We start from the raw sequence: 22,085 nt of genomic DNA, 5'->3' as shown, positions 1-22,085 counted from the left end.
GCTTGCTTTGCGGCATTTGTTGTGCATAGGCTTCCTCCCATACTCACATATCCTCTGGTGTCCAGTGAAGTAGCAGCTTTATCTTTCCAGACTCCTCTTTTCTCTTAGCTATTACCTAAAAAGAACAGTCAAAATTATTGGGCTGGCACTCATAACCATGCATGGAAAGTGCCTTATCACTCTGCAAACAACACTGTACCACTGGAATAAATTAGGCAAATTGAATCGATAAGAACAGAAGTATAGACTTTGCACACACTTTTAATATCTGGAGGCCTGGTATTGTTTTCAAGTCTCTTCGTTGTGTGAGATACTTGCAGGGGGGGATACACAGGTAAAGGGAAGGGAGGACGGAGCTGCGTCAGGAAATCAAATCTCATGAGGAACAGTTGAGAGAATTGAGTACATTTAGCATGAGAAAGAGGAGACTAAGAGGAGATATAATAGCCATTTTCAAATTATCTTAAGAGCTGACACATGGAAGAGGGAGCAAGCTTGTTTTCTCCTGCTCCAGAGGGTAAACACTCGAACCAATGGCTTCACGTTACAAGAAAGGAAATTCTGACTAAACGTCAGAAAGAACTTTCTAACTGTAAGAACTGTTCAACAGTGGAACAGACTCCCTCATGAGGTTGTGGACTTCCTTGGAGGATTTTAAGCAGAGGCTGGATGTCCAGCTGCCATGGATGCTTTAGCTGAGATTCCTGCACTGCAGTGGGGTTGGACTAGATTCCTCTAGGGGTCCCTTCCAACTCTACAATTCTATAACCTTTTACCAGAAAATATTCTTTATAATTAATGTTAACTACAAACTTGAAAATGGCAAGGAAGTTATTTATTACATTGTTGCAGCCAATTCCTGGGTGCATGTGGTGGTGCTGGAGACCACTACTAGCTTCTGCCTCCAGTCTAATGCATTACAATATTAACACAATGCGGTGTGTTTGCATACTATATATGTATGGGAGTCTTAGACACAAATGAGACAGTACAGAGGAACATGACCCTTGTGGTCCCTACTAGCGCTACAGTTCTATTACTCTATGGGGACACTGCTAGACAGCATCTCCTCAGAAAAATAATAGTTGAAAAGACATGTAACATGTCAGTATTGCATCTGCTTTCCTACTGCTGCACCAAGGAAATGGTAACACAAGACCATGTGCTTTTATCCCCAATGTTTTTATGCAGTTTGCCTTTTAAATTTCTGTCCAAAAGCTTGCTGGTTGTAAGGGATGCACGAGTGCAGAATTGAGAGGGAAGGTGTTTGTCTCATCTCTAGAAGCATGGGGAGACCGCCACAAAACTCTTGTGGAAGAAGAATCACCTCCTTTAATGAAGTTCTAGAACGTTCCTGGAACTAACTCTGAAGTGGCTCAAGGGGGAGGTGGGACTGCAAACATCACGAAGAAGAACTGGAGTTCTCATACGCAAAAGAAACTGTTCAATTTTAAAGCACAGATCTATAAAAGGTCAGCTCCAGCTGGGAATTAAGGTTAGACCTAAGTAAATGGAATTCTGCTGACCTCTTCTGGAGAAGAGCAGAAATGCAAATGCAGAAACTATAAGAAAGCTGGCATTTTAATTTTTATTTTGAAGTCTGTCATTCTGTATGTTATATGGCTTAGACCCAGTTATCCTTGCTGCCCCTGCTGAACAGCAGTGGAGTTGACATAATTCCTTCCCCCAAGTTTGTCATGGTTCACCTCCATGTTTCCTTTGCAAATGCTACTGCTCTGATCAGGGGAAGGGAGCCTCAGACCCAGGAGTCAAATGCAGCCATTCTAAAAGCCTTTCAATGTGTCCCTCCAGACTCTCCCCAGGACATGTGTCTCCCCATGCCACACATCTTACCAGCCATGCTCTGCACCATCCTCAAGTACTTTTGCCTGTCTGGAATGTGTCCTTAAACCATTGGTTAATGGGACCTGGCTAGTGGGCCCCATCGTTATCTCCCCCACCCTCACTTGGGCCACGTTTGACAGGCAGGTAGACTTGTCAATCACTTGCCTTCATAATGACACCAAGCGATCCCCTTTTTCCCTGAACAGTCTGAAATGTAGAGCCCACAAAGCGTGTTTCAAAGTGCTCTGCAAGTCCCAAACTGATCATAGTCTTACAAAGCCTTTTGCACAGGGCTTCTCAAAAATCATGTGACTTGCAGTGTTGGCAAATCCCTTTCCGATAAGCCAGGTTTTTTGGGGGGGTTGTTGTTGTTTTTTAAAGGTAAAGGTAAAGGGACCCCTGACCATTAGGTCCAGCCGTGACAGACTCTGGGGTTGCGGCGCTCATCTCGCTTTATAGGCCGAGGGAGCCGGCGTACAGCTTCCGGGTCATGTGGCGAGCAGGACTAAGCTGCCTCTGGCAAACCAGAGCAGCGCGCGGAAACGCCGTTTACCTTCCCGCCGGAGCAGTACCTATTTATCTACTTGCACTTTGACGTGCTTTCGAACCGCTAGGTTGGCAGGAGCAGGGACCGAGCAACAGGAGCTCACCCCGTCGCAGGGATTCAAACCGCCGACCTTCTGATCGGCAAGTCCTAGGCACTGCGGTTTAACCCACAGCGCCACCTGCGTCCCCAGATAAGCCAGGTTTTTAATGAAAACATATGTTCAGTGCAGGGCAGGTGCGTTTGGTACCTTCACTGCCTAAACCAGGCATCCTCAACCTGCGGCCCTCCAGATGTTTTGGCCTACAACTCCCATGATCCCTAGCTAACAGGAGCAATGGTCAGGGATGATGGGAATTGTAGTCCAAAACATCTGGAGGGTCAAAGGTTGGGGGTGCCTGGCCTAAACTGTGATAACATCTGTCGTTTGCCAGGATGGAGATCAGTGCTCCATGCACCAATGAGGAATGAGGTCCTCACTGAAAACGATTCCTCGCCTCTGCTCTATTCCATGTTCTGAAGGCTTGGAACGTGCTGAGGGCTCCATTCCCAGATGTCCTCTAACCTCAAGCACTCTTCAGTAATAACTCACATGAAGAGGGAAAGGAGGTACAAAGGGCTGCACTGCTGTAATTGAAGCCACAGCCCCACTGTTGCAATGCCGGCTGGTTCATGCAGGCTGCTCGCTCATGACTCAGCTGCAACTTCTGTGATGGGAGCCTTTTCTAGTCATGAAGACTCCTGAGTGATTTAGAGCAATGGAAGATCAGATTCTGTGTCGTGCAGAGGAGCCTCGGCAAATAGAAAAAGGCTCCCCCCTGCAGAAGTTACAGCTGAACTCATAAGCATCCAGCAGGAGCAGTATAACACAGGGAACAGAGCTAAAGCTTTGTCTCACTGCTACTTTGTAATTTCTTTCCCTCTTCAAATGCAAGCAATGACAGTAGACCATAGTTTCTATGATGTCCAAGTATGACAAACTGAGGTTTGCGCCACCAGGTGGTGCATTGGAAGATGGCCGACAATAACATCTCTCCAACCCACACGAGGTAATAAAGAGGCTGCTATGGGAAGTATGCAGTCTTCCTACCCTCCCAAGGATATGGGGGGGGGGGGGAGACAGCCTTGCCAGCGACGTCCATAATGCACCCCCGGATTCGAAACAAGGGGGTGCAGGACATTTGGCATCAGCCCTCGGTGGGTTCAGCGCTTCCTGACGCTGTCTCCAATCAGCGCCCTGGTTCGCTTCAGCTTGAAAATATAATTGGAAATACATAATTGGAATGAAGCTGAAGCACTTACATCAAGCAAAGTTCGAGAGATAAGGCTGCTGATTAATGCATCTCTGTGTTTGGAGTGATGGGAGGAGACAAATAAATCAAGCGATGAACCACCATTACGAGACTGGTATGTGCAGAGCGAAAAAAGAGGGGGCTGGAGGAAAAAACTTTTATTTTCTTTGTCTCATGTGAGTATTTATAAACCTCCACCCCGGAGAGACAAATCGTCGCCTTTTATTAATCGCAAGCAAGAATTTAAGAGCTGTGTGGAGTGAATTATTGATTGAAGAGAGGACTGGTAAATATGGAGTGCGGAGGAAAAATTCTATGACGCAGTTTTTAATGGTGTCTTGCTAAGACAGGCTTGTCGAAGAAAGACGAGGGGAGGAGGACCAGGGTCATTGGAATGTGAATGATGGATTGAATGTGATAACCTGGCAGAGCCCCTTTGTGATATATGTGGCAAGCTTGGGAAAATTAATAGGACGGACCGAGGATAAATTTTTGAAGAAGGGGAGGAATGGCGGCTGTCCTTCTGAGATATGACTTTTGGAGTGTGCAAAATCCACGCAGATGTTGTTTGTTCCTAACCTGCTTGCAAAGACTATCAGAGATTGCAAAGAAAGGAATACATGATAACAACAAGAAGATGAAGAAGTAATAAAGAGACTATCTGGACAGATCTGCATAGAACCGTTTGATAAAAGCAGTAACAGAAGTGATGTTTTGATTCTCGTTCGGAGCTTGATGTAAGGGTACCCCCAACAAAATTTAAAAATCTGGCTGTATAATTTAGAAGTAATATGATTTGGAAATAATGTGATTGGATTGGCCTGTTAATAAAAATTATGTTTTTTTTAAAAAAGACAAACTGAGGTTAGTATTAACCATAGTATGCCCAATTGAGACACCACAGGCTACTGAGTTTGAAGGAAACCTAGAGACCTGAGAAAGCAAAGTTCAAAATCTCATTTAGCCATGACTCCCATTTAGTGACTTTGGGTCCAAGTCAGTTCCTCTCAGCCTAACCTATTTCACTGGATTGCTGTCAAGAAGTGCAAAATATAACCTCCTGCAAAGTGTCTTACTACCATTCCTGTATAAGGAACATTTTGAGCAATCAAAATGCTGTGAAAATAAAATCTGCCATGAACATGTGGACATGAATATATCTAAGCAGTGTTTAAAAGCTGAACATCTTATTAAGGTAAGTACAGAAGAATACTTACAGTACTGTGAAATACGACACTGTGGCCTTTTCCTAAACTTTCTATGTGAGCAGAAAGGTTGAAGCAGATAGCTCGATGTCGTATGGCGTCCAGAGTCTGCGCATCAAAGAAGTCATGTGGTCTTGCTAAAAAAAGGGAAAAAAGCCTTCAAAATACTGGAAGAGCATGTTAAGTATTCAAATATTCAAGCTACAAGGGTCGTATTCTATCATGAAGCAAAGTTTACTGGTTAAAAATAAATTCTGATCAGCTTTGCAACAACTCCCTAAACTAACTGAAATGTTCAATGCACTTGCTTTTAGGATGGGCAAGCATCTCATAGATGTCATCCTATTTGAACTGTGCTTCTCTCTAAATCTACTCTGTCCAAACTTAACACAACCAATACTAAGAAAAATGGTGCTTATAAACTGAAGACAAGCAGTCCCCGTAACTGCACTTAAGTAGCAGTGAGACAGCCTTTGGAAATGAGCAATTTCTTCAGGATAGTACATTCAACTGAAGGTTCTGTCTTATATACAGGCTCTTTCAGAAGGTTACAGAAGAACAAAATCATACTAGAATTGCTTCAACTATATTAACTCAAAAGAGCAATAATAACCAAATACTCAGTACAAAAGGTTTTTATTCACATGCAAGCCTTGCCTGCAGGGCATTATATAAATTTAAATTTCTCTATTAAAATTAATATGGTGGCTGCCCTTTTGAATTATAAATTTAAAAAGCAGGAAAGCAAAGTAGGCAAAATCAATGTATTTTATGAGCATTATGATGCGGAAAAATTCTTAATCATTTACACATGGTGGAATCTTATTAATAATATCTAATCAGCATCAGTTCTTAAAGAAGAGAAAAAGTTATCGACCAATCTCAGAACAGTTGTAATTTCCACAATAAAGAGACATTAGCAGAGATATACAAGTCATTCATATCCCAAATTCCACTTAAAGCAAAGCAAAGCAAAAACAAAAGTAACAAAAAACAGGTTTATCACATATACAACCAGCAACTTTCTGATTTGCGTAACATTCCAGTATTCTCTCTGCTTCGGGGGCAAACTTAGCAATGAGTCTTATAATATATTTCAGATGATATTGTAATAAAAAGGTGACCAACAAACCGGCAGATTAATCCAAGAAAATTATAGCTGCTTAAACAGAACACCCCCCTAAAGCATCTTACAATTTACAAAACAGAATACTGTGAACTAAGTCTTCTACATCACATGATACACATAAACAAAAGCAAAATAAGTACCATATTTTTCCGTGTATAAGATGCCCCCATGCATTTTTGTGTACTCCAAATTAAGGAAAACACCCCTCAGCACTACCAGTGTATCAGAGGAGCCCCAATTTTAAACCTGAGTTTTTGGTTAAAAAACCTAGGCTTATACATGGAAAAATACGGGATGTGCCAGTTCTTTTCATAAAAACAAGCCTTAAACTTACAGTTTTAGCTGAGGAAGAATCAACATCCTTCTAGGCCTACGAAATCATTAGTTGGCAGTCTATACGAATCAGTGTAATTTGCTTTCATTCATTTTGTACTAAAAGTTATTATGGACCATAGAATTGTGTTCCACTGACTAAGAGAAAACTTTTGAGCAACCTTGGGAAATGAAATCTTAAAAGATCTAGACAAATCTTTAAATATACATACCTCAAAAACAAGCAATTTAGAACAGTTTAAGATTAAACTTAGATGAGTTCTTACCTATATATAATGTTAACTGCCAAATCTTCGGAACATTTCATTTTAGATGTATAAAAATTATACATCACTAGGAGTGTTTTTAATTATGCAAGTTCTGCCTAAAATACCTTCCACTCACATTATGCTAGTTTGCTTAAAATGCTAGAAATTGAAAATATTCCGAATAGATGGAATAAAAACTGCAGATGACTACTTCAGCACTGTTCAACTGCTACTATATTCTACTTCAACAGACTGTACCAATGTCTTAGCTCAATTAAAACAGTTCTCCAAACCATGGTCTGGGAAATCAGAAACTGGAATCACACAATTCTCTTCTTCCCTCCACTTTTAAGTTTAGCTCCAACCATAGTTTGCTGTGACATCAAAACCGGTAAACCATAATTAGTGCTTACCACCCAGACAATTAGAAACCACAATTCAAACTGAAGTTTTATCTTCTGGTTTGGAAGTAGGACAAGCAATTTTAGGCACTACAATTATGCTCAGTGCTAAACTGCAAAAAGAAAGTGAAGAAGATTGTGTGAAGGGGGTAGAGCAGGCCTCTGAATTGAATCTTAGTACTGAGAACAAGAGAATCTGAGGACAGAAATAAGACTGAGCAAATATGCTTAAAAACTTTCAGGGAAGCAAACATCCATGTGACTGACTGCTTATGTAATTGGGTTATGAAGGTATCTACAGCAAGAAAAAGGAAAAAATACATTTGATTCAACTTTATACATTCACTATACAAGCGAAGACATAAATATATTTACTGACTCATTTACTGCAACAGTAAGGGAAACAAAGACGTAAAACTGGGGAATCAAGTTTCAATTCTCTGGATACTACTAATGTAAACACTGGAAACTAATTCTAAACCTTTTGCTTGAGATAGCCTTGATTTTTTGAAAGAGGCAGCTTTAAACCCTTATTCATCACCTTGTGGTTTTTTTTAAAAGCAAGCTACAGCTTGTTGTTTAGCAAGCTTCCCTGTTATTTTCAACAACTGCAAGAGTGGCAAGCTTGCTTTCTCAACCGTGTTGCACATCAGGTACTGCTGGTTTATATAAAATAACTATGCAATAGTTCAATGCCAGTAAGTCAAAACTGGTATAATGAAATTAATCGAAACTATAGGAACAAACTTTACTCTGCAGTTTTGTTTGCAACAGAAGCAACACTTGAAATTATAATTAACAAGAAATTAATAGGTTCTGGAGTAAAAGGAAGTGCTGCAATTGTATTTCCCATATTATTATTTTTTAAGTACCTTCCATTTCGGCAAATAAGCTATAGTAGTTTCAATATTACTAAAATTCTAGCAGAAAAAAATGGTAAAATTCTTCTGCAAAGAAGGACAGAACTGCACTTTACTATGTTTGTAAACCTAAATTTTTAAGTCTTAGTCAGGGTGTTTGATTCATCACTATCAAGTTTCATCTAAAGTCAAATGCAAAAAAAAAAGGAAAGAAGGCTGGGTACTTCCGGTGGCCTCCAAACTTGGGCTAGAGATTGGCCCAGAAGCTGCAGCTGGTGCAAAATGCAGTGGCTCAGCTGTCCACTGGAGCAGGATATCGCTGACAAGTTACCCCACAGTTGAAGAATTGCACTGGCTGCCGATTAGCCACTGGTGCTGCTTTTGGCGTATAAAACCCTATATGGCTTGGGACCAGGATACCTGAAAGATCATCTCACCCCTTATATACCCAACTGATCACTGCACACTGCAGGCGACGGCCTCCTGCCAATACCATCTCATCAGGAGGTCTGTTCCACACAATGTAGGAATCCGGCCTTTAGTGTTGTGGCACACACCCCTTAGCATTCCCTCCCCTTAAATACCACACAGGCACCGTCTCTGTCTTTTCAGTGCCTGCTGAGGACAACAAGACTTTTAAGTTGAGCTCTTTCCCAGTCTGCATCTTATATTGGAATTGTTTTTAAGGCAGTGATTCTCAAACTTCTGTCCCCAGCTGTTGCTGGACTGCAACTCCCATCTAGCTAGGAATGATGGGATGTTTAGTCCAACAACAGCTTGAGACCCTAGTTTGAGAAACACTGTTTCAAGGGGTATTTATTGTTGCTTGCCACCCTGGGCTGCTATGGGAGGAAGAGCAGGATATGCCTTCAATAAATAAAATACACTGTAAAGGAGAAAATGGAACCCGATGTAGTGGTGCAGTTGATTGTGTATCACATTCAGCTGGTAAAAGTGGATGACATGCACTTTTTCTTTTTAAAAATGCTTGATTTAACGAGTTTGATCGCATATACATATACACTGCTTTCAGTCAAGTGTGCAAACTTAGTTCCAATGCTGACATATATTAATTACGTTGACATTAGGGGATAGGAAAACCCTACTTGTGGCACTGATTTGCGATGGTCAACTAATGCATGCAAATCATCACTTGAAGCTGCAGGTGAAGAATGCCGAACATGCCCGTATGAACCGGCCCCACAGCCTGGCAGTTTGTCCAGAGACCATGTTACAATTATTGAGGTCTAGCTTTCCCCAACTGGGTGCCCTTCAGGTGTCACTGAGCATGACCCCCATCAACTCTAGCCAGTGCAGCCATGTTTGTGGCTTGCGCTAATGCGAGTTGTAGTTCAAAAATGCCTGGAGGGCAGAAGAATTAGAAAAGTTGAAATAAGCACAAATAGGAAGAAGGGCCATTTTAGTTTTTAATTTCTGAAGCAGTAGATTAACTATGTTGGGATTCTGAATAAAGGAGGAGCCCATAAGAACATTTATTCAAGCTTAGTTCTGTTTTTGTTTTTTAAAGGAAGATGAACCAAACAAGAATGGATGGAGCTGATTGGAAGGTGTTTGGATGCAATGGCACTCCTGATTGAGGCTGCTTCATCTCCCTCCCTTCCCGGGTTATGTATGGCTTGCACCTTGGCACAAGGATTCTCGTTTTGCCACTCTCAGCTAAGGGTGAACAGTTACTGGGAGACAGGAATAACAGTGGGAGCGTGAAAAGACAGAAGGCTGGGTTATTGTGAGTCAGAAGGGTTTCCACCAGTTAATGTATTTAAACTGGGCTTCAGGTGCATGAGTCTGGGAGTGCTCTCCCCACCTCCCGTTGAGTTTTACATGCCTTGAAGATCACTGACAATATGGATTAGTACAGGCACAATGGTGAACTTGTTTTGTCTATGGCTAAGACAGAAAGAGCATGGAGGCACAGTATTGTGCTCCCTACCATCAGCTTCCTGTCCAGAATGAATTCCCCATGCCCCTTTCTTGCTAGTTTTAACCATGCTTAAACTTTACATCAGCACTGGCCTTATCTATTTGCGGCTCAGTCTTTTAGCAGTGGTTAAATGTTCCCCCACATAATGTGGCATCAGCCCTATAAGAGAGCAGGGTCCAAAACCTTCACACATCCAACCTCCTTAAACCTAACAAATTACTGTGAAGTTAGTAGCACATAAAGTATGGTACAGCTACCATCTATGAAACTGTGGTGCACCCAGTTTCTGGACTTAGACAATACTATGATTATAGACACACATTAGTCTAGATAACTGCTCCGAGTCCAGAAAAGAATAGATCCCTTCTGTTTTTCAGGACGCCCACAGAATGTTCCCCTCTACTGTGAAGTACTTGCATCTATTCTGGCTGGCCGAGTTGTGGAAATGGACCAGATCATATAAGCATCTCTATCACCCTGTACCTTACATAAAAGATCTTAAATCAAAAGTTGAAAACAATGGAATTTATAGGCTAGCAAAAAATCAATAACTAAAAAGTGGACAAGTAGTCAAGAAAGGCAGTTTTTAAAGTTTATGCTGCTTATTACTGTAGAAGATTCATGTGCTTACGTAAAGAGCGCCTCCGCTTGTTCTTTAACTTCCTTCTTTTGTTCATTCCAGCTTTAGAAGGAGATTCTTCTTTAGCCTTTGGCTGGTTGGTAACTTTTGAAGAATTCTGCTGGCTGAAGTGTGTTGGCACGTGACGAGCCAACCCACTCTGAGACGCAAAGCTCGCATTGCACCCTCCAACGACACACTAAGAAATACAAAATCAGAAATGCTCAATTAAGACATCATAAGGAAGCTACCGATTCATTCTCACCTTGCACTGCTGCTCCTTTAACAAAGGAACAACAAATTCAGGCAACATATTAAAAACTGCTTATTTCAAAAAGAATTTCCTCTTCCCTGGATGTCCCTAATGCAGATCTGTGTGTGTTAACAAGGAATGATAGTTGAATCAAAGCTGACCTTCAAATACTCGAGCACTCAATCCATTCCAATTATACCATGCAAACATATGCCTTGTTATAATTTTAAAAATCCTGAAATCACATCACATGCAAGGGACAATTTTCTTGCATGCTACACAACCACCACCCATCCCTATGAGTATTTCACATGGGTAAAATACTTGTTCTCCTGACCAAGAAAGAAACCTTGAAGAAAACTATTATAGAAAATTTTATTACAATCAATTTAAGGCTCCTTTCTACACATTTCCTTGAGTACTGTGATTAAAGTAGATTAGGTGGCAATGTTCTAAACAAGCAACATGAGCCAGCCCCAACCATATGCATCAAAAATTGCAGACATTACAAAGACCAGTATGAGCGAACAGACTACGTCAAGCAGTCTGCTGTTCAAGGATATTGAGGGCATGTTGCCCTTGAATAACATCAAGCTGCTGAGAGAAAACGTCAATACAGTAGATAAGTAAAAGCTGCTACGCATATCCTTACTACTCCCTGAAGGTTTCTCAGTAAGGAATATTTTGAATTCTCATTTGTGCTGAAATGTTTTCTTTGGATAGAAGCATGTACTTTGTAACCCAGTTTATCAAAATATAATTTTGTCTGCTTGGGTTCCAAAAGTGACATTGTTAGGAGAACTTCAAATCTTGTATTAGTATTATACCAGCCCCCACACCCTAACCTGCTCATAACTTTATATGCATTTAATATACCATCTCACACACAAGCTAAGTTTATTTAACCTGAGCAGAGGACCCCAACGCCACAATAGCCATGTGCTATCTACCTACTAACTGAAAATCATTTTATACTGAAAACCAAATCAAGGCTGAAGGTTTTGCTAAGCCGAATTTTCCTGAAGCTTAGTTAAAGTTTTGGGGTATCGTCCAACCTTACAGATTTCCTAGCACAAGCATTTTCAGCTGCGCAAAGGAACTTCCCCTCCCCCAAAATCTGTTTTGGGTTTCCCAACAACCCTCCAGAACAGATTCAGGGGGCATGTGGGGAGAAGGGAAGTACCATTGTACATCCCAAAGTGCTTGAACTAGCAAAACTGTTTAGCTGGATACTGCCCTTAGCCTACAGTAGCATATTTTTGCTCCTCCCAAACTTGATATTGATGTTTTCAGACCTGAAGGTTAACAAAACACCACCCCAAATTGGTTTGGACAATAATCTTTTGGCTTAAAATACAAATATGAATGAATCTTGTGGGCATGCACATAGCTCCTTCACTGCTCCCTTTGTGGAGGAAGCCAACAATTCCATCAACCACATTTTCGTACCACTTCACTATTAAGAAAACCTTGAAGAGTTTCAATATTTGAAAAAATATACATTAAAAGCATTCCAAAAAAAGTAGAACTATCAGGAAGTTCAAGAATACTTTCTCATTTAATTTGAATCAGAAAACTGTATTTAACAGCTGTACATCAAGCCAAACTATTAAGACAACTTCAAACCATGACATCATATCCAAAACCCTTAACAATAGTTGCCCAGTTCAAATTAAACAGGAAGCAGTACTTAACAGAAGACTTCTTGGTTTGCTCACTTGCTCATGTGAACAGAAGAGGAAATGGGCTGTGGCCAAAAAACTTGTTCATATCTTTGCTTATCAAGCCAATCTGTGATCATCCAAACATGGTCGCTTGTGAAGATGAGTGTCTGCATTTAAGACTTATCTTTTACAAAGCTCTTGCTTTAAGTTAGACAGCTAAACACAAACATCTTTACATTCTTAGAACATTTTTGTAAAAAAAAACCCACCATTGTATGCTTATCCTAAATTGCACACTTAATCTAAATGAGAACGAGAGTAAGTCTGAAAGTGGGTTCAATTCGTTCTAGAAATGGCATCTGAGTAATCTAGTCTGACTGAATAATCCCCAAACTGCAAAATCACATGAGCTTAGTGGCCTGATTAGATAGGCTGCAAGTGAGTGGCTGCATGTGGTGCCCGTGGTAGTGATACACACAGCTACTGGGAAATGTAGTCATGAAATAAAAAAGGATAAAGATCTTCAGAAATGTGTCTTTTCCACCCTCAGGGCTATCTGCACAGGCAGGACTGCATGCATAGGACTATGTAGGGAGAAAGTGGGCAATTAAATTTAAGAGAAATTAAGACTGTAGAAGAGATATTGGTTCTACTTGAACCAAACCAAAACAGAACCAAAATAGAAACTTTTCATGGAATCAAATGGACGGAAGGATCTGGTTCAGAATAACATGGGCTGGGGTGAGGATTTGGATGCTGATTGCCCTCAAAATGAGGTCAGAAGTTGATGAGGACACAGGCAATGGACAGCCACCAAATTTAAACTAGCTCGGATGATTAGGAGTTATCCACAATATTCCAAAAGATATCTTACCTTAAATGGTTTGTCACCACTGTGCGTCAGCATATGCCGCTGCAACCAGCTCTGACTTGTTGACGGGGTGTTATATACTTTGCAGCCTTTCCATAAGCAGACAAATACCTAGTAAAAGAAAACACAAGCCATTAAGGTAGGGTGAATGTTCACCTATTGCATGATTTTAATATCCAAACTCAAGTACACTCTCAGTTCAACTGTTAAAACTCTCAAGTGAAGTGTGAAATTGTTTCCTCTAATGATTTCTACAGCTGTAATTCAATTTGGTGTTAGAAAACATGACAGATTTCTTTTGGGAAAGAACGTGCATTTAAAAAAACACACTTTTGAGCTAAGAGAACAGAAAATGTGCAAACAGAAGAGAACCACCAGCAGGTTATAAAGACTAAGGATGCTGGTAAATTTCTAGTTTGAGGCTTGGACAATCACAATCCAAGGAACTGACACAGTACACTATCAACAGCTTTATTAAAAAGACATGTAAAACCCTCTAGAGCTGATTTTGAGGGTGCACAAAGGGCTGCATGGGGGACAAAAGAAAGACAGAGACCCACTGCACAAGCTAAGTCTGTTCCAGCATACAACTCAGTTCCTTATGAAAGGCTTTTGAGGAAGTTTGGTAACTTGAGTTCATGAAAATTGATGCCGTAATAAATCATTAGTATTTAAGGTGTCACAGGATTGATGGTTTTTGTTGCAAGAGACTAATACTTGTGTCAGCCACATGGCTAAATCATGATAAATGGAATGAACTCCTTAAAAATGGGAAGAATATAAAAATCAAAATCAAGAAATTAACATCGGGACCCTAAATATTCATTATTAGAGGAAGCAAAAATGTGTGATGGCCATTACCTCTAAAATTCAATTAGCAATTATGTGAAAAATCATGGGATTAAGGACAACTTTAAAAAGATATAAATCATGGGTGGCTAGCCCTGGAGTGAAGGGTAGGTAATAATCATCACCCTTTTTTTTGAGCCAAGGGCATCAAGACTGTCAGGGCCACATCAAAGTGAATGTGCCTCCCCTTTTAAAAAAGGAAACTGGGGGAGGGGAGTCCTTAGAGAGCACAAAAGCCTTTTAGCATCACAGAATCAACAGCAGGGGACTTGCAGGAGAGGTCTGTCAAAAATTCACACACAAGTGTGTGTGTGTGTGTGTGTGTGTGTGTGTGTGTGTGTGTACATGTATATGTATGACAAATTTTGGGAGGCCATAGGTCTGTTGATAATTACCATGAAGGATACTGAACAAACCTGTATGCCCATATTTAGGAAGTACCTTGATAGCTATAAGATGATCCTGGGGTGGGGGCATAACTCCACCAAGAACACACAATTCCTAGACCCAGAAACCATCAAGCTACAACTTCTCAGACTAAGAAGGATTCAGCTTCAGTTAGGTAAGACTGCTGATCTGGCGAAGAATGGCATCACTTACATTCTTAACAGCAGTCCTGAGAAAGGGCTACAGTATATTTCATAGAACTGTGGGATACTTGGGGAGTATTTAGGGAGAAACGTTCTTTTCTATTTGATAACAGTCTCCTTGTTCCACCACAGAAACTGCAGATAGCTACCCTTTTGTTTGTGTAGAGACCCCTGCCATTGGTGCAGCTGAAGTCCAACAGCCTTACACTAGAAAAGGATTCTATGCTTTAATTATTTATGTTATGAAGACAGCTGTTTTTCCTCTTTTAAAGCGAGTATTTTGCTTTTCATTTACTCTTCCACTTCTATATATGCTATGTTAAAAACAGGTTGCCTAGTCTCCAAACTCCAAGTTACCAAACCAAAATCTAAACTGCTGATGCAGAAGAAGAAAAGCTACATTAAGGAACACAAACTAACTTGAAAGTGAACCAGTCCTAGACACTGTTCCCTGCCTTCTCTTTATCAAGCTGCAAAATTCCAAATTAGATAACTCATCTCTTAACTTTCCACACACCAAAGTGAGAGTGAGAAAAATCCCCACCTCTCTCAAAAAGACAGGAAGCTGAATAAAGGCAAGATGGAGGCAATGCTGATGGACGGCTGGCATTTCCAGGAATTGGGAATTCAGCCTGCTCTAAACAAAATGGCACTCCCTCTGAAGGAAGAGGTCTGTCATCTGGATCCAGCATTGTCACTAGAGGACCAGGTGGCTTCCAACAACAATTGGAATTTTATTTAGCAGCAGCAGTTATTAACTCTCAATGCACACAGTACAAATATCATGGAACAGCAATGAAAAAGTAAACCAACCCCTCCTCGCTGGCCATCTACATGTATGGAGCGAATGTGGTCTGCCAGATCTGGGCTTGAGTTGAAGCAGGAATGGCACTGGTCCCAACAGCAGTTATAAGCAATACTTTTTGCTGTTGAAGCTGTAACTCCTTGTCCATTCATCATAACTGGAGTTGAGCGTCCACTGGAAATGGTGCTGTCTACATCCATTATGGTACTGCTGATGCTACAGGAAGAGAGGGGAGAGAGAAATGAGTTAATTATGAACTTTCTCATGTTTTCAAGCAAATTTATATTTCATCATAAACGGCAACACTCTAAATCCCAGCACGCAAATTAACAAATCTCAATACACAAATAAATGAGGCAAATGTTGGTTCTGACTCAATATGGGCCAAAACTAGTTGTGATTCATTAAAACTGCTCAAAGGTGCCCATTTTTCTACTCCCTGGCTCCATGTCAGGAGTTAGCAAACCACAAACCTTGGCTTGTCATTACATGCAAACCCACGATCATGGCTTGTTTTGCTTCACACAGGCCAGGAGTGTAACAAAGGAACTCCATGCAAATGGGTGGGTTGGCAGAGAAGGGATGGAGTAGTCTACCCCTCCACTGTGCCCAGCATAGAAACAGAATGGGCTGCCGGGGGAAGGGAGCCCTCCTCTGAACACAGAAAATGAGATTTTTTGCCCTTTCTCTGCCGGTCTCCAACAGGCTACTAAAAACTGTTGGGATTCTTTACAAAACTGATGTACCCATAATATACATCACAGCCATTTCTGGAAATATGTAAACAACTGCACATTGCCTCAGTCTTTGAGCACATAGAAAAGAATGACTGTGATTGCAGGCAATGGCCATTTCCCTGTTCTTCCCTCTTCTGGGTCCAAAAGGACCCACATGTCAGTTATCACACAACATTTGAACATGCCTAAAATGTTCACCACCTGTACTAAGACCCAGCATCGGTTTCTGAAAAAGAAGTCAAGCCAGACAGATCTCTTTTTTTTTTATTTTATTTTTTTAGTTACAAGCTTGGTGAATCATGGGAATGCTGTGGACTTAGTGTATCAAAGTAAGGCTTTGACAAATTCGCCAATGATATTCTTGTAAAAAGCTAGTAAAATGTGGACTGGACGAGATAACCATTAGGTGGATTTGTAGCTGGTTGACTGACTGAACCCAGAGTGCTCGCTAACAGTTCATTGTCATCTGGGAAATAAGTAAAAAGTGGAGTGTTGCAGGTTTTTATCCCGTGCCCATTTTTGTTCAACATCTTTATAAATGACTTGGATGGAGGTACTGAGGGGAACCTTGTTAAATTTGCAGGTGACACCAAACTGGGAGAGATAGCTAATGCCATTGAAGACAGAATCAGGATTCAAAATGACCGTAGCAGATTGGAGAACTGCTCCCCAACTAACAAAATGAATTTCACTAGAGACAAATGTAAAGTTATACACTCAGGAAGGAAGAACTAGGTGCACAAATATTAGATGGGGGGACACCTAGATGGCCAGTACTACATGTGAAATGGATCTATGAGTTCTCAGTAGCTTAGCATGAGTCAACAGTTGATGCAGCAGGAGGGGAAAGCTAATGCTCTCCTAGGCTGCATCAACAGGTATCTCTAAGCAACCAAATACCATTCCAGGCACTTCAGAAATTAATTTAACTTAGGCTGGTCTAAAATTGCAGAAACACTTAACAGAGAGTAAACACTACTATCACCATGGAGCTTACTTCCAAGTACGAAGAAACAGGACTGCACTGCAGGTGCCTCCTTGTGCACCTTCTCCCCACCCCCCACCCTCTTATGCAAGACTGTAAAAGCTTTTGGGCATGTTTTGGTGATTGTTGCTTTTATGCTTTATGTCACATAACACCTTGCTTTATTTTGGACACATAAGAAAAAAGAAACAGTATTGCTACAGCTACGGTATTTTATTCTATTAAAGGAAAGAAACACACTGCACTCACTGCACTCAAGATCTGCAGTTCATTCCTTCAAGGGATGAGATTTCATCATTATTACTAGCAATCCCTTTTGGCAAATGTAATGAAAAGGCCTGCCATCTAAAAATCTGCCTGTATTGCATTTGTTAAAATTGTAGTGGCTAGGTCAGTCAAAAACAAATACAAAAATATTCATTGTACAGTGGTAACTCTGGATGCAGACGGGATCCGTTCTGGAGCCCCGTTCGCATCCTGAAGCGAACGCAACCCGTGTCTGCATGGCTCGCAATTCGCTGCTTCTGCACATGCGCGTGACGTCATTTTGAGCGTCTGTGCATGCGGCGAAATCCAGAAGTAACACGCTCCATTACTTCCGGGTCGCTGCAGAGCACAACCTGAAAATGCTCAACCTGAAACTACTTCAACCCGAGGTATGACTGTAGTGTTCATCAAATAAATGCTGTGATGGCTGATTAGACAAAACATTGCAAAACAATGCCAGATAAATACAAAAAACCTAAACAATCTTTAAGTATTTTCGTGCTCTGCCTTTAAACCTTCCTTCCTAAAGTGTTTGACCAGGGCAGCTTTCCCTAAGGCACACTTCAGATCTAACAGATGGATCATTACACCAGCGGCCCTGGAGGTCAACATGCCGGCCAGAACAGTATTCCTGAGATGCAAACCTTCCATTGAGCACACACACAACTATTTGCAACCAAAGTGTATCTTGGCTGGTTAGGGGGAGCCAACACAGAATAGCACTAACCTAAGTCAAAGCTGATGTACATTTTGGGATTCACAAAATATCTGCCTATGTTAAGAATCATATGTTCTCTCTTAGCCCAGTTCTGTACATGCTCCAATGGGGTCAAGGGGCAGCATACAGACCTCTGATCTACCATCCACCCGTAATCACCATAATGCTGACAAAGGTATGGACTTTTTTTATTTTTGATGTCTGCTAGGATTCAGGTGGATTTGTAGCTGGTTCCGCATCCTCCTGGAAAAAAGTAACAAGTGGGGTGCCGCAGGATTCTGTCCTAAGCTCATAGCTAGTTTGTCTTTATAAATTACTTAGGCAGGCATGGCCAAACCTGGTCCTCCAGCTGTTTTGGGACTACAATACCCATCATCCCTGACCGCTGGTCCTGTTAGCTAGGGATGATGGGAGTTGTAGTCCCAAAACAGCTGGAGGGCCAAGTTTGGCCATGCTTGAACTAAGGGAATGCTCATCAAATCTGCAGATGACACCAAACTGGGAGGGATAGCTAATGCCGTAGAAGACAGAACCGGGATTCAAGGAGACCTTAACAGATTGGAGAACTGAGCCCAAACAAACAAATGAATTTCAATAGGGACAAATGTCAGGTTCTACACTTAGGCAGGAAGAACCAGCTGTACTATTATAAGATGGGGACACTTGGCTTGCCAGTTCTACACATGAAAAGGATCTAGAGAGTCTTAGAGATTTGCACTAGTTGCCAATTTGCTACAAGGCCAAGTTCAAAATTTTGACACTAACATATACAGCTTGGGGACAGCTTATTTGAATGATTGCGGTATCTTTTGCATACACAGCAGGTCAGTACGCTCCTTCAAGTTTCAAAGATATTAGTAGCCCTTCTATGGAAAACTGAAGTATGGTTTTCAGCGTAGATGCCCCATTCTGTAGAACAGCATGCCTACTGGGGCAATTATCTGCATTTTCAAAAAACAACTGAAGACATGTTTGTTCTGACAAGCTTGCCCAGCTGGATGAATTCATCTCTGGCACATGTGTCCATTTTGTATTGTTTGAAATTCATTTTGGTTTTATTTGTGCTGATTAGTTACTGTTTTATCAGATTCCATACAACGCCTTGAAACATGTGTGGAAGGCAATGAACAACAACACATTGGGCACTATTGTACTCCCCCCCCCCCACCTCAAGTCCTAGACATTAGTCGCTGCTCAGACAGAGCCCCTCAAAGACAGGGCACAGCTCAGGTTAAGTTCCCCACTAATCTGAGCTAAGACTGGTACTGTCATAAGACAGTAGCTTACAAGCAGCATATAAAATAATCTATCTAAAAGTTTTAATTCAGTCTAGTAGTGGAATAGCTTTCCCAAACACAGCTGGGAATTCACACTTAGAAACTGACCTGTATCCACCCACCCCCTGGTAAGGGTCAGCTCAGCAGTTTATAGCATAACAGCAGCTAAACTATAATATTCCACACACTAGTTTTGTAGAGCCCAAGGCTCAGGAGCTTCTCTTCAAAGCCATCCTTTGAGAGTTCTGCTCACTTTCTTCTGGTGTCCAGGGCTTAAATGACAACCAGATGAAATGTCAGGGGAGTGGTCAAATGCACACCAAAAATAAGCTATTAGGGAGGAAAGAAAAAAGAAACAAGATTGTTTTGGAGCTGCATTAGATCTAACTCCAGGATTCCATTCCCATTTGGTCCCACTTTAAGATTTAACTGCATTTTAAGTAAAGCTCTCCAAACAGCAATTGACAAACTCGTCTGCAACCCTTCAGCTCTAAGACTTCCAAGGCAGTAAACAAATAAAACTCATAAAATGCATACAATTAAACTCAACCTGATATAAGAAAACAAATGGAGGAAATCAACAGTACAACCAGGATCACCACAACTCCAGTCAACCTAACAAACTTCAGAAGATATGTGGGTCTTGGATTAATGCCTTTGAAGACGACCTGTGCAGGTTCATGTGGAAGGAGGAAGCACAATAGATATGTAGGGCACAAGCCATTTAAGACTTCAGAGGTGAGCACCAAATTTCTGGTTTCAGCTGTTCCCAGAAACAGACAAATAGTTCAGGATAGCTGTTCAAGGACAGGGTAAAGATTAGAGATCCTATTAGCCAGTCCCAGCTGGGGTTTGAACTGAGTGAAGTTTCCAACCACTTGTCTTTTCTGATATAATGTACAGAATCAGATAGTGAGTTAAGAAAATGTTGGAGCTTGACTTGTACACTAATGAAGAAAGTTATCTCCTCCCTTGGTAACAGCCAATCCTCTCTGTGTTCCTTTGAATGTTCCCTTTGAAGGGAAGCAAAGAATTTGTCCTCCCACCATCTCCACATTGTTGGCAGCATTTGCAGGCCTCTATCAATTTGGATTTTGCTTATTCATGGCCAGTGACAGCCACTGCTCTCTCTTCAGTTCTCCCTTTGCTCTTAGGAATTAGAGAAAAAAGCAAGAAGAATTCCAACCAATGTCCCCCTTCTCCAAAGCAGAGTGCAAAATTATAGAAAACGTTCTGTCCTCTCTTATACATGCCACATAATTTATAGGAGCAGCACATGTTTAATTCACTTCACACTGGTCTTTTCCAGAAACTGTGTGTCTATGTTGATGCTTTTACACTGTGAAGCTAAATGTAAATGTTATTGAGAAAGGAACAAGGTTTGCGGAGATAGCAGCCTCTGCTGAAGACATCTGATTGCTGCAAGCTGATGGCACCAGAACTTCTTTGCACTCTGTGGTCTCTAAACCAGTTAGCCAAAAGGATTAAGGTTGTTAAGACAGCAACTTACATTCATGTCACTCTGCTCAAGCACTCAAATGTAGATTCAAAAAGGATGAACATTACTTCTTAGCTGGTAGAGCATGAAACTCTTAGGTTTGTGGATTTGAGCCCCATGGTAGGTGAAAGATTCCTGCACTGCAGAGGGTTTGACTCACTAGACAGTTCTGATTCTTACATATAAGTACATTTCACATATGTGTCATCAAAAAAAACCCCAAAACTTTTCCCCACCTGGTCATATGCATAGACATATTCATCACAAATGTGTACATCTCAGAACACTCAAATTTCCCTCATACTGCTGTTACATATCCTCAGATAGCTCAGTTTTGCAGATCGTAAGACGCAATCTCAGGGTCAAGGGTTTGAACCCCACATTGGGCAAAAGATTCTTGCATTGCAGAGAGTGGAACTAGATGGCCCTCATGGTCCCTTCCAACTCTAAAATTCCATGATTCTAATCATTCATTATCATGCGGTAATGAACACAACTGTGAAAATCACAGGTTTACAAACTGAAGAGACAAGGTTCTTCTGGTCTTAAATCTATTTTATGCTCCTGTATATACTTAGCTCCTCTTAGCTAACTGGTCTTTGGGTTTTTTGGATTAGTACATATGACAGAATCATTTGCTTTATAAGAGTACTGTTGAACATACAAGAAAAAGCATTCCAAAACTACATAAAACATGAGTTATCTTCCCTTGCTAAATCTTCATTGTCAAATGAATTAAGGTTCCGATTCAAATGGGCAATTTGAAGCACAAGATAGATACTTTGGTGTAGGAAATGTCAGGCCAATCTGTATATATTTTCATTGAACACTAAGCCGGTACTAATAAAGGAAGTTAAAATATAAAAAAATCACTTTCCACTTCAGTATACCATACTTTTCTATCTATAAGAGGCCCCCATGTATAAGGTGCCCCTTATTTAGGGAGGCCTCAAATTTAAGAAAATGAGCAAGGGTGGGGGGGAAGAATGCCAAATCAACTATCACTCACCCAACTGGCAAACACTAACTATCGCAAGCAATGCAAGCCAAATTGCCAAAGCTGCAGCCAATCCAAAGCAGCCCTTGCCACATCCACAAATAATCCACCCAACTGACATAGCAGCCGCCAATACAAAGCAGCCCTTGCAGCAGA

The 22,085-nt window shown here is 41.1% G+C and overlaps 1 protein-coding gene and 2 long non-coding RNA genes across 5 annotated transcripts in view; 1 reads left to right on the top strand and 2 right to left on the bottom strand.

Moving 5' to 3' along the window:
- The window catches only part of LOC309378900, a 485,967-nt gene that overhangs the window by 253,575 nt on the left and 210,307 nt on the right, over nucleotides 1-22,085 (top strand). The gene's annotated exons all lie outside the window — the stretch shown is intronic.
- The window catches only part of AEBP2 (AE binding protein 2), a 34,466-nt gene that overhangs the window by 6,215 nt on the left and 6,166 nt on the right, over nucleotides 1-22,085 (bottom strand). For 2 of the 3 annotated variants that reach the window (XM_081927141.1, XM_081927140.1), the window contains exons 2-6: nucleotides 15,459-15,666; nucleotides 13,210-13,317; nucleotides 10,431-10,617; nucleotides 4,899-5,023; nucleotides 48-115 (exon numbers count right to left, since the gene is read on the bottom strand). In XM_081927141.1, the coding sequence (XP_081783267.1) occupies nucleotides 48-115; nucleotides 4,899-5,023; nucleotides 10,431-10,617; nucleotides 13,210-13,317; nucleotides 15,459-15,666 (696 nt within the window). Of the gene's footprint in view, nucleotides 1-47; nucleotides 116-4,894; nucleotides 7,293-10,430; nucleotides 10,618-13,209; nucleotides 13,318-15,458; nucleotides 15,667-22,085 lie in introns of those variants that run through there. The other variant, XM_081927142.1, reaches the window with a different exon arrangement.
- On the bottom strand, nucleotides 7,511-9,300 carry LOC309378853. Its single transcript, XR_014172201.1, has 2 exons — nucleotides 8,325-9,300; nucleotides 7,511-8,226 (listed from the first exon to the last, which is right to left on the bottom strand). It is a non-coding gene; the product is annotated as an uncharacterized lncRNA (long non-coding RNA).

This window comes from Podarcis melisellensis, assembly GCF_964234715.1.
Source record: "Podarcis melisellensis genome assembly, chromosome: 10".
Taxonomy (NCBI): Eukaryota; Metazoa; Chordata; class Lepidosauria; order Squamata; family Lacertidae; genus Podarcis; species Podarcis melisellensis.
The sequence above is the reverse complement of the archived record's forward strand: the minus strand, read 5'-3'. Positions and strand labels throughout refer to the sequence as shown.